This window comes from Mytilus trossulus, chromosome 11 (genome assembly GCF_036588685.1).
Source record: "Mytilus trossulus isolate FHL-02 chromosome 11, PNRI_Mtr1.1.1.hap1, whole genome shotgun sequence".
NCBI classification, from domain to species: domain Eukaryota; kingdom Metazoa; phylum Mollusca; class Bivalvia; order Mytilida; family Mytilidae; genus Mytilus; species Mytilus trossulus.
Genome location: NC_086383.1, coordinates 45,107,433 through 45,119,884, shown reverse-complemented (window position 1 = coordinate 45,119,884; position 12,452 = coordinate 45,107,433). Strand labels below are relative to the sequence as shown.

The 12,452-nt window shown below is 30.6% G+C and overlaps 2 protein-coding genes across 3 annotated transcripts in view; one reads left to right on the top strand and one right to left on the bottom strand.

The window, feature by feature from the left end:
• The window catches only part of LOC134691167 (zygotic DNA replication licensing factor mcm3-like), a 61,356-nt gene that overhangs the window by 33,825 nt on the left and 15,079 nt on the right, over positions 1–12,452 (bottom strand). The window lies entirely within an intron of this gene.
• LOC134691172 (uncharacterized) lies at positions 100–10,397 on the top strand. Of its 2 annotated transcripts, XM_063551486.1 has the most exons (4): positions 100–231; positions 1,614–1,803; positions 2,222–2,382; positions 9,445–10,381. In XM_063551486.1, the coding sequence occupies exons 1-4, from the start codon at positions 118–120 to the stop codon at positions 9,502–9,504; spliced, it is 525 nt and encodes a 174-aa protein (XP_063407556.1). In that variant the 5' UTR covers positions 100–117; the 3' UTR covers positions 9,505–10,381. The 2 variants fall into 2 exon arrangements, with proteins under 2 accessions (XP_063407556.1, XP_063407555.1); XM_063551485.1 differs by lacking the exons at positions 100–231; positions 1,614–1,803; positions 2,222–2,382 and adding exons at positions 6,491–6,616; positions 7,745–7,961 and having other exon boundaries at positions 9,445–10,397.

Below are 12,452 nucleotides of genomic sequence, written 5' to 3'. Positions count from 1 at the left end.
TCGGCAACAGCATATGAATTCGCGCATTGTTGATGGAACTACTTTGCTCGCTTTGTTTGTGTTGTGGTTGTAAATTGGTCACGTGCAGCTGATCGTCTGTCAATAATCAAACTCAAGATGTGGAAGATAGACGCAGGGGTTTTAAAAATTGGTGGCAAACAAGCAGTTGATGAAAATGGAAAGAAATATCCGAAGGTTAAATCCGTCAAAGAGAGTAAATTTGTCTACTTGGTAAGAATTTATTAGAAATCAATCGGCTTTAGCCCACGAACTTGCGAGTTCGCTACATTTACAACTATCGGCTCCCAACTATCAATATTCTCACAATATTAAAGTATATTTTTATCCTATTTAACTTTAAAAAATGTTCAATGTCCGATTTATAATCTGATTTTAAAGTACAGGGCATCGCTTCTTTTTAGATGTCGAAATGAATGTCGTCTTGTTAGACAACAATTAGATCTGCGCATGTGTCAAAAGTTAAAATTAAACTTACAAAAATTCCGAGTAGGCGTAAACATAAAATTATTGTTCGCACATACATTTAGTTGATTTGCATTCTTTATTAACAAGAAGACAACACCCTTAATGATGTACAAAAGTTAAAGAATTTGATGATAATATGATCACTCTACATATATATGTAGCTATTTTTATATAATAAAGAATAAAGATATATATACAGATCAAAGCCCTATGTGGGCGGAGTTACCGGACTACATCGTATAAAGCAACCAGTATTTTTACATGTGTTTATTATGGAGTTCTATTTTTAGAAGGTATATAAATATCGAAAGATATACATAACCCTCCCATTAATTATATTATTGTATACTTGATGGATATAGCATTTGAATGACACACAGAGACCAATAATATAAGGGTATCCAAATTGCACCTATTCAGAAAAGAATAGCAACGGAAATCTTACAAGATTTTCTAGAGACTAAACAATTTTTATTTTTATGATTTGATACTCAACATAGGTAAACATATTTACAGATATACACAAAACGTTCACAGTATTTATCAACAGATGGATGTTAACTGTAAAAGCAAAATGTACGAAAACGTCATCTTTTTTAAAATTAGCAAAGACAATGTATTATAAGAATCCATTTAGTAAAATATGAAGAGTAAGCATGGACTAATATCCAATTGTTCAAAATATTTTAAAGAAATTAAACAGAAGCTCGGTTATTAGACTTTTGACTATGTGAATTTAGGCATAGATGCAATTTGGGTACTCCTCATTACAAAATCATGAATAGTTTGGAGGTTGATTCAACCCCAATTTTTAATGACTCAATATAGATTAAAAATCAAACTGGTGTACCTAGACAGTAAAGAAGGATAGGGCTACAAAATAAACACAGAATGGAAATTTTTTCTTGATCATAAAAAAACGTAGGTGAAAAAACTGTCAAAATAGGTGCAATTTGGGTACCATCACCTTCGAAACATTTATAATTGTGTTATAAATTATGATTATTGAAAATAAAAGTCAGTAATAATGGTATATATACATAATTGACACATTCCCTGATTCCATTCTGTATTCTATAATGTGCATGTAACATATCAAGATAAGCATATGTATTCTTTTTTTGTAGATTTATTTCATTGGTCAGAAGAAGGGGCTTAAACTGGGCAAAGACAAATATACAGGTTCCATTGAAGTAATCAAAAGTTTTCAGGCCAAACCCTCCAGAAAAATAACCAAAGAAAAAGAGAACAGACTGCCAGAAGTAACCCATATTGAGCCCAGTTTTGGTAAATCTGTTGAAGATGATAAATTGATTGGTAATTTATTTGAAATTTTGAACATTTTTACAGCATATGAACAGTAGGAATTTTAAAAATAATTTGGTTCTTACAGTTTTATATTCATGTATGTAATTGTATTTCATTAAATTATCTAAAATTGAAGACAATTACAAGTATTTTTTTAATCATTATATAAAGCATGATAAGTTGATAATGTACAAAAATATATTTGCCTGGATTTTGTGATCTGCATATAAAATGGTATTTATTTTATTATATAATTCCATTCTCAATTTTATAAAGCTTTTTTAATTGACTTTATAATATCACTGTGGACATATTAAGAAGCATGCAATTGATTCTTATCATTATCAGAAGGTGTAAATCAAAGAAATGTTGTAATACATGCAATTTATTGTAAGTCATTATCAAATAATTATTTGTGCTTTAATAGGTGAATTTACTGTTGATGCTCAGACCCTTTCTAGCCCACCACAGGAATATTTATGCAGGACAGTAAGAGAGGACTGGGTTGTGGAGATAAGAAATAAGATACGTGAGCAAGCAGCAATCCCACAGGGGACACATCTGCCTGTGCTAGTGGACCCATCACAGGTACTTTTAAATACTAAAATTTGAAACAAAAACTGTATTAATATTTAGGGTTTGCACTCCAGGCGTGTAATGTATAACAGTTGATTAATAATCAGTATAAACTTATCAAGAATAAGTGTACATTTTTTTATATACATGTCCTTGTACTTTTAATGCATACGTTTTGGTACCGTTAATCTTATTATTATTATTAATGTCTTGCTGTAGCAATAAGTTTTATCCTTGTCAGTTTGTATAACCTAAATTTTGTTTATGATCTCCAACTTCAGTTTGCCTTAACCATATTGTTGTAAAACTAAAACACAGTGCTTATTACCAGAAAACACAGAAAAAATTTAGAATTTTAGTGGTGTCACAACACTTTTGCCGTTCTAGAGATATGCCCCATTTACAAATTGAAAAATTGCTGAATTTTTTGTTTGCTTCTGTAATCTAATTTTCGGTTGCCCACTCTAATTGTTATTTAATTCAAAAACAATTCTTATTACTACAAAACTGAGATCAATTACAATATATACAAAATATAATGATATAATGTCATCATCTGTGTCGTCCAAAGAAACATTGGTTTCTGGACAATAACTTTAGTTTAAGTGATTTTCAAGATTCAGGATGATGCTTTGTGTATAAGTATTTTGATTGCTCTAAAATTATACCACAATGTTTAATACCACAAGTAGAAGGTTGGGATTTATTTCCGGGGTTATGGGTCCAACAGTTAATGAATTCAGGGCCAAAAACAACAATCATTGTAAAGCCTGAGAGTGTATACGTAAGTGTATTGATCTCTCTGTACATAGTTCCAGGATTGCAGATTGTATATTAAAATTTACAATAATTTACACTCTATAATGGTTAAGTTTTTTTTTTAAATAAGTACAAAATATAACTAAAATACACTAGACTGTTTCAAAATACAAAATTCTTTTCTACTACTTAATCTGTCATATACACAATAAAAATAATGAGAAAATGTTGATATGCATATTAACATTTATTACAGTGTTCTGATCCTGACAAATTTAGAGGACAACTCCTAGAGAGTAATTCAGAAATAAAATCTACTGATTTTACTCTTTACTTGCTTGGTGGTAATCACCTTGTGGCTGCTATCAAGGGATTACAAGAAGAAGGAATTAAAGGAATTGGGTAAATTGGTTTTATCACTTTAACAGTAGCCATGTAATTTATGAATGTTTTTAATTATGGTATTTTTTACATATATATATATATATATTACTGATTACAAATGTGTCAAGGTTTGTGATTGGATAACAACACAGAGATGGTCAGTATATATTCAGGAAACTGCCAGGGTATATACAACGTTTTTATCCCTGATTGGAACCTCAAAAACATCATCATAACACAAGTTACTATATTGTGACGTAGTCAAAAGCTATCAGACTATCAGAGATTCACAGAAAAAATAATGACGTGCTTCAGTCAATAATACATTTTTGATACAAAAACACGCAATTTACACTTTTAATACTTAAATTTAATGTTAAAAGTGTTATTATAAATTATTACATACACGATAAAATTATGATCACAGCAAATTAGAAAATCCTTCACGTATACCGAACATATAAGGTTGGGTTTTTCAACTTATATATATGTGTTTTCAATAAATACCTGCACTGGAATAGCATTAAGTCAGTGGTTATCCGTAATATATGTGTAATTCAGGTCTCAGAAAGGGTATATACTGTGACATTCCCGGCTTAGGGCTAATATCCCCTTCCCCTTTGGCTCAGGGGATATAAACTCAAAGCCGGGAATGTCACAGTATATACCCTGTCTGAGACCTGAATAACATATAATATACGGCTGCAGTGCAGGCGATTTGGTGTCACAATATCACAGTAGCATGGGTTGGAAACCCGGAGAGGGAAGAACCATAAATTTGGAAAGCAAATTTACAGATCTAACATTTACAAATGCAGGTGACTGATACTTTTGGCCAGAGCATATGAATATAGCTGAAATTTGAATAAAATAAGATATATGGGTTTTTAGATTTTTACACACAAAAGTTTTCTTAAAATATAGAAAAATACTCAAAGAGTGTGCATGCATAACTTGAGCAAGACTAAATTCATATGCCTAGCTCACAAATATTGGATGTTAATTATTTATTTAGTAATTCCTTTGCAGAGAATTAGATGTGTCAGTGTATGTAGGTTTAACACCAGAGGAAGCAAGACTGTTAGGCAACAGACATAACTTTCAAATGTCAACTTTGCCAGTGACATTTCAAGTAAGTCGTTTTACCAAAAACCTATTTCACTCTTTTAATCAACATATTTTTAGATTTCTTATTCCGTAAAAGCATAGAAAAATTGAACTTCATATAGTATCAGTCCAAAGTTTGAAGTGCATAATAAATAATTTACAGTACTGGACCAACACTAAAAGAAACACACGTATCATACAATGAAGAAGAAAATCATTAACAAATATTATTACATTGGTTGCAATGAATTACATTGATTTCCCAATTACATAAAAACCGATAATTTCACATGCAAAATAAGCATGGTTATTTCACTCTCTGACGTCATACAACTATAGGCGTTGTCAAGAGGTCAATAACGTCAGATGAAAACAAATTGTCAATGTGTAGTAGAAAGTTATAATAGTTCCTTACATTTTCTACATAAATTTCTAAAAAAAAAAATCATTAGACAATGTAATCAAAAGAAAAACTAATTAAAGAAATCAAATATCGAAAAAATATTTAACTTGTGACTGAAAAACACTGATAATTAACTCTGACATGCACTTCAACATTCGTAAATAAAAGTGTTGTTCGGTCATTCATTGAAAACCGATAATTTCACATGCGAAATAGAGGTGGTTATTTCCCTCTCTAATGTCATACAACAATAGGTGTTGTAGATAACTGCGGATTATAACAAATTATGAATGCATAGAAAAAAGATATAGTTCCTTACATGTTTTTACATAAATTTCTTTAAAAAAAAAATCATTAGACAATGTAATCAAAAGAAAAACTAATTAAAGAAATCATAAATCGAAAAATATTCAACTTGTGACAGAACAACACTGATAATTAACTCCTGTGCTTTGAGCATTTGTAAATAAATGTGTTGTTCGGTCACTCGTTGAAATTTTTCACCAACATTTTAGAGAGAGAGAAAAAAAGATGAATATGAGACAAATTATCTTTATATAAGTCAGCTATGCACTGTGATCAGTTTCAGATTCAAACTTCCTGTTCCTGCTTCCACTAATACCTATTTTTAGACTAAATTATCCACTTGTGGCGGAGGTATCATCAGTGAGCAGAAGCTTATAGTTTAACTTGTATCATACTGTGATTTATGTCCATTCGACATGGGAATAGACAGTATATTTTCAATATATTTATATCGAGGATATGCAAGGTGTAAAATGTTGACAAATGATATGCCTGTCCATGTCAAGATTGGAATATACCCAGCACGGAATGATATAGTTATTTCAATTTTCATAATCAAATTTGAATATTTGTACATCAAGGCAAACACATATAACACAGTAGCTATTTTTACATGAAACACAAATGTCAAAAAAATGAACTGTTTAACTATGAGATAAATGTCATGAGTGATATTAAATATGGTGACAAATTCCCAAGAAGTCAAAGTTTTGAAGAGTGTATAGAACATGGTCCATGTAAATCTTCCAGTATTTCAAACAAGAGTGATCATAATATTTAGGGTCATATAAAAAAGAACATGTGTTATGATTGCCAATGAAACAACTGCCCAAAAAAGACCAAAATGACACATACATTAAAAACTATCGGTCACAGTACATCCTTCAACAATGAGCAGAGCCCTTACCGCATTGTCACCTATAAAAGACCCCGATATGGGAACGTAAAACAATTCAAACGAGAAAGCTTACATCCTTAATTATATAAAAAATGAATGTGTACAATATGTAACTAGAATCAGTTGGATCAAATAACTCCTACTTAGTTTTATGAAGTATTTACCTGAAATAGCCTTTGTAGCAAATTTTAGGATGAATGTAAAATTTGTTAATTCTACATTGGCATTTAATGTTATATATTTATTTTTTCCTCCAGAACTTAACTGAAGACAGCTGCAGTACTATTAAAAGCATGGCGTCATACTCTGAGAGATGTTTTGTTTATTTTACTAGTTTAGTGAAAAAATTTGAAGCTAAGCAGGGATGTCATAAGAATATTCCACAAAAGGTTTGTAAAATATATGTTTATTTTCTAACAAAATCAGTAAGTTTGTGCCTTTCACAAAAGTTGCTGGATTAGATTTGCACTGTCTAAGGTTGTTACTTATTTTCTGTACATTCTATAAATGTATATAAATCATATTGGCAAAGTCTAACAAAGGTATGATGTGTCAATGATTTAATTTGAGACATGGTATTTTTTTTTATATAATCTGAAATCTACCCCAACTGTTCATGGTTTTACACTTTGATTTCTTTATCAAGCTGAAACAAGGTATGCGAAATAAAAAAGGAATGAAATACTGCCAACAGTATAAATAACAAGAAAATATGTCTACTGTGCACTGATTGATGGTGACTTTTGTGGAAAAATAAACAATAATTAGACAATATACGTATAGTGCCTTGAAATATGAAATTTATTTGCATGAGGCTTAGAAACGGGAAAATGCGATGTTCTACCGAGCATTTTCCCGTTTCGTGCCAAATACAAATAAATTTCATATTTCAAGACACTATACGTATATTGTTTTTATACTGAAATCGAAAAAAAAAATGAAAAATGAAAAAAACATGTAACAAAAATTGTTAAAAAAAGTGTTTGGAATTTCCCTCTTGAGGTACCATTTTGGGGTATTTCCCTATGAGCCTAGTCCAGGTGGCTAGACATTGGCGTATTAAGGAATTAGAAAGGTAAAATGAACTTAATTAATAACATTTGATAAACATGATATATAAATAACCAATTTGAAGACATAAAAGTTTAAATTGAATAAGTTTGACCATTGTTACTTTACGTTGTCATGGTCGTGACGTGATGTTGTTGATGAAATACAATAAGGAGGCGGGGCTAATAGGTCAGTTGGGGTCATTGACGTATAAAGGTAACGTTTATACGTATAGCTTTATCTGTACAGTTAACTAGCTGATTGCAGTATAAAACACAATAACATCAATAGAAGTGACGTCATGAACCACTATGAAATTTACAAACCCTTAGTAAACCATAGGGGTAACCTGGTTACCACATGACACTCTATGTAAAGAATTTACTACACCATATAACTTTTATTTAAATCATCTGAATTATTCAATTTTGTTATTAAATTACTTTTAAAACCATTTTCTGTTACAGCTATTTCGGGCTTTACAAGGCCTTTCTGAGGAGGCCACATTTTCGTACTTAAGCCTTGCTGCCGAAGAGGGTTTGGAAAAAGCAGCTGGAACTGTCGATAGGTTGAAGGCTCGAAAAAGCTTACAGACATTTTTATGTCAGACAGTTAAGATAAACACCTGGGAAGAGGCTTACAAAACATACCCTGAGGTGTCAAGTAAAATTGAAGAACTAGTTGGTAAGAACATAACTATTTTAAACCTGATTTTTGTGACAAAAATGTCGGTTATTGATTTGGGGATGTACGGCGAGTGGGCGGCAATCAAATGTTGTCCGTGCATTAACTCATGAACCATTCAACCAAAGCTTTAAAATTTTAATATGTTGTAACTGACAACTAAATGAAGGTCAAGTTCAATAATGGCAATTTTGACTTTTACCGTTCAGGAGTTATGGTTCTTGAATGATTGAAAAATGGAGTTTCCAGTTGTGTCCGTGCATTAACTCATGAACCGTTCAACCAAAGCTTTTAAAATTTTAATATGTTGTTACCGATGACAAAATAGAGTTCGAGTTCAATAATGAGGATTTTGACTTTTACCATTCAGGAGTTATGGTTCTTGAAAGATCGTAAAATGATGTTTCCATTCACGTTGTTGCATTTACACATGAACCATTCAATCTAAGCTTTTCAAATTTTAATATGTTGATACTGACTACAAAATGGAGGCCAAATTTGATATTGACGATTTTCACTTTCACCATTCATCAGTTATGGTTCTTGTGATATTGCCAGGACACAAATAAATATTAATTAATCAATCCAGTTTGCTGTCGTTGTGACAGCCTCTTGTTAAATATAGGAATCATATGTTCAGTCAAACCTGTTTGAAATAATCATGATCATCAAGGGAGAGCAAACATCTGGTGATATTGTCACTTGCATGAGAGGCACTATTATGGGGTTATTGCATGAGATGCACCTGATATGGGTTATAAGCCCAAGTGTGAAATTATGGCTTGTGAACTTCTGCTCATTTCACATACGCAAAAGCTGTTATATCAATGCTAAGTATATAATAAACATGTATAAAACAAAGGAGCTATCTAAAAAAAATATTCATATAATAATAAAAAATTTGACGTTTGGATTGAATTGAGAAACTGTACTCAAACTAACTGTTGCGTCAAGAAAAAAAAACACAGCTAAATATAGAACAATAGATAGTTTCATTTTTGATACTGACTATATCATGTGGAATATCTAGACGAGCCCGTCATTATCAAAAACGAAACTACCTGTTAATCAGTTTATCGGTAATTATGACGTCACACACTGTATTGCCTGATATTTTCAGTGATACAGCCAGTATACTATGTTGATACTTGAATATATTAGGCAGTAGGATCAAAGAGAAAATATATGAATTACAAATAATTTTATTTCTTGCACATTCATCACACATATAAATCTGTTATAGTTAAGTGGAGTCCTTACAATTATACATTGTAACTAAAAGTAAAAAACACAATATGATGAAAAAGATTTATATGTTCAGCTTGTCTATTGTCAACAAATTACACTCTGCCTACCTATTGTTAGCAAACATCCAAGCAAACAAAGCAAGCAAGTTGATTACATGCTTTTATGGAAGAGCTGTAAATAAGATCTAGACATTGGTTTTGAAAAAAATGAGTTTGATAATCATCTTTTATTTCAGAAAAAAAAATCAGACGCAAATTTGTTCCTGAAGTTTTCACTGCCTACTGCAACTCACTGACAGCAATACCAGTGTGTAGTAATGGTGAAGAGTCAGAAGTTTCTGCTCCAGAACAAGTGGACATAGATGAAGCAGCAGCAGCTGATACACAACCACCTGTTACTCAATCCTCACCTCAAAATTTTCAAATAAATATTGTTATAAAAAGTAAGGGAAAGGAAATTGTAATTACTGAGGAAGCACAGAAAGTTATTGATTTTCATAAATCTATTTTAGATAAAGCTCTTACAAAAGTACTTCCTTTGGAAGAGTAAAGTAATTAAATATTAATGTAATTTATAATTCACTTCTAAACAATTTTCTAAAAGCTTCATTATAATGTCCTCCATTATATACACTAGCTGTAGTGTAATAGATTAAAAAAAAATAATCTGAAAATAAATATCATTTTCTTTGTAAAAATAGAATAATCAATTAAGATTAAGCGAGGACTACACTAGTAGATAGGAGTTGACAAACTTATTTTGAAATGTAATTTTGATTGGGTCAACAGTGGAAATCACATGAAATTTTTTACATTGTCCCACAAAATAAAAATAAAAAATATTTCGACTTAAACGTCAGATAAAAACAGACAAATTTTTTACATTTACTCACAATATCCTGCTCCTGAAAATGTTAATAGATATGACTCAGAAGCTGAGACACAAACACCTGCTCCTGAACCTTCAACTCAAAACTTGATATTGATATTAAAACTAAGGGAAAGGAAATTGTAATTACTGAGGAAGCCCAGATAGTTGTTTATTTTCATAAATCTATTCCAGATAAAGCTCTAACAAAAGAAGTGGGTTTGAAAAGTAAAATAAACCTTTAATGTAATTTATAAGTCAAAACTAAGGGAAAGGAAATTGTAATAACTGAGGAAGCCCACAGAGTTATTGATTTTTCCTAAATCTATTCTAGATAAAGCTCTTACAAAAGAAGTGGGTTTGAAAAGTAAAGTAAACCTTTAATGTAATTTATAAGTCAAAACTAAGGGAAAGGAAATTGTAATAACTGAGGAAGCCCACAGAGTTATTGATTTTCTTAAATCTATTCTAGATAAAGCTCTTACAAAAGAAGTGGGTCTGAAAAGTAAAATAAACCTTTAATGTAATTTATAAGTCAAAACTAAGGGAAAGGAAATTGTAATAAATGAGGAAGCCCACAGAGTTATTGATTTTCTTAAATCTATTCTAGATAAAGCTCTTACAAAAGACAAAAATATTTACTTTGACTTAAATGTCAGAAAAAAATGTTAAAAAAATATACATTCATTCACAATGTCCTGCTCATAAAAATGCTAATAGACATGACTTGGAAGTCGAGACTCAAACACCTGCTCATGATACTTCAACTCAAAATTTTGATATTGATATAAAATCTAAGGGAAAGGACATTGTAATTAGTAAGGAAGCCCACAGAGTTGTTAATTTTCATAAATCTATTCCAGATAAAGGTCTTACAATAGTATTGGCTTTGAAAAGTAAAATAAACCTTTAATGTAATTTATAAGTCAAAACTAAGGGAAAGGAAATTGTAATTACTGAGGAAGCCCAGATAGTTGTTTATTTTCATAAATCTATTCCAGATAAAGCTCTAACAAAAGAAGTGGGTTTGAAAAGTAAAATAAACCTTTAATGTAATTTATAAGTCAAAACTAAGGGAAAGGAAATTGTAATAACTGAGGAAGCCCACAGAGTTATTGATTTTCCTAAATCTATTCTAGATAAAGCTCTTACAAAAGAAGTGGGTTTGAAAAGTAAAGTAAACCTTTAATGTAATTTATAAGTCAAAACTAAGGGAAAGGAAATTGTAATAACTGAGGAAGCCCACAGAGTTATTGATTTTCTTAAATCTATTCTAGATAAAGCTCTTACAAAAGAAGTGGGTCTGAAAAGTAAAATAAACCTTTAATGTAATTTATAAGTCAAAACTAAGGGGAAGGAAATTGTAATAAATGAGGAAGCCCACAGAGTTATTGATTTTCTTAAATCTATTCTAGATAAAGCTCTTACAAAAGACAAAAATATTTACTTTGACTTAAATGTCAGAAAAAAATGTTAAAAAAATATACATTCATTCACAATGTCCTGCTCATAAAAATGCTAATAGACATGACTTGGAAGTCGAGACTCAAACACCTGCTCATGATACTTCAACTCAAAATTTTGATATTGATATAAAATCTAAGGGAAAGGAAATTGTAATTAGTAAGGAAGCCCACAGAGTTGTTAATTTTCATAAATCTATTCCAGATAAAGGTCTTACAATAGTATTGGCTTTGAAAAGTAAAATAAACCTTTAATGTAATTTATAAGTCAAAACTAAGGGAAAGGAAATTGTAATTACCGAGGAAGCCCACAGAGTTATTGATTTTCATAAATCTATTCCAGATAAAGCCCTTACAACATGTACAAAAGACAAAAATATTAACTTTGACTTAAATGTCAGATACAAATGTTACAAAAATATAAATTTATTCACAATGCCCTGCTTATGAAAATGTTAATAGACATAACTAGGAAGCTGAGACACAAACAACTGCTCCTGAACCTTCAACTCAAAATCTATTCTAGATAAAGCTCTTATAAAAGACAAAAATATTTTGACTTAAAAATCAGATAAAAATATATATTCACAATGTCCTGCACTGGAAAATGCTAATAGAGATGACTTGGAAGTCGAGACTCAAACACCTGCTCATAAAACTTCAACTCAAAACTTTGATATTGATATTAAAACTAAGGGAAAGGAAATTGTAATTAATGAGGAATTCCACAGAGTTGTTGATTTTCATAAATCTATTCTAGATAAAGCTCCTCAAAATTTTAATATTGATATAAAAACTAAGGGACAGGAAATTGTAATTACTGATGAAGTCCAGAGAGTTATTGATTTTCATAAATCTATTCTAGATAAAGCTCTTACAAAAAAATCTGGCTGGGATCAACAGTGGAAATCAT

What these genes read in the sequence shown, in the direction of transcription:
- LOC134691172 (XM_063551485.1), top strand. Translation starts at nt 6,521, where the DNA reads ATGGCGTCATACTCTGAGAGATGTTTTGTTTATTTTACTAGTTTAGTG. An exon ending in ATAAGAATATTCCACAAAAG is followed by an intron (nt 6,617 to 7,744) that starts GTTTGTAAAATA and finishes TTTCTGTTACAG; the next exon opens with CTATTTCGGGCTTTACAAGG. An exon ending in TAAAATTGAAGAACTAGTTG is followed by an intron (nt 7,962 to 9,444) that starts GTAAGAACATAA and finishes CTTTTATTTCAG; the next exon opens with AAAAAAAAATCAGACGCAAA.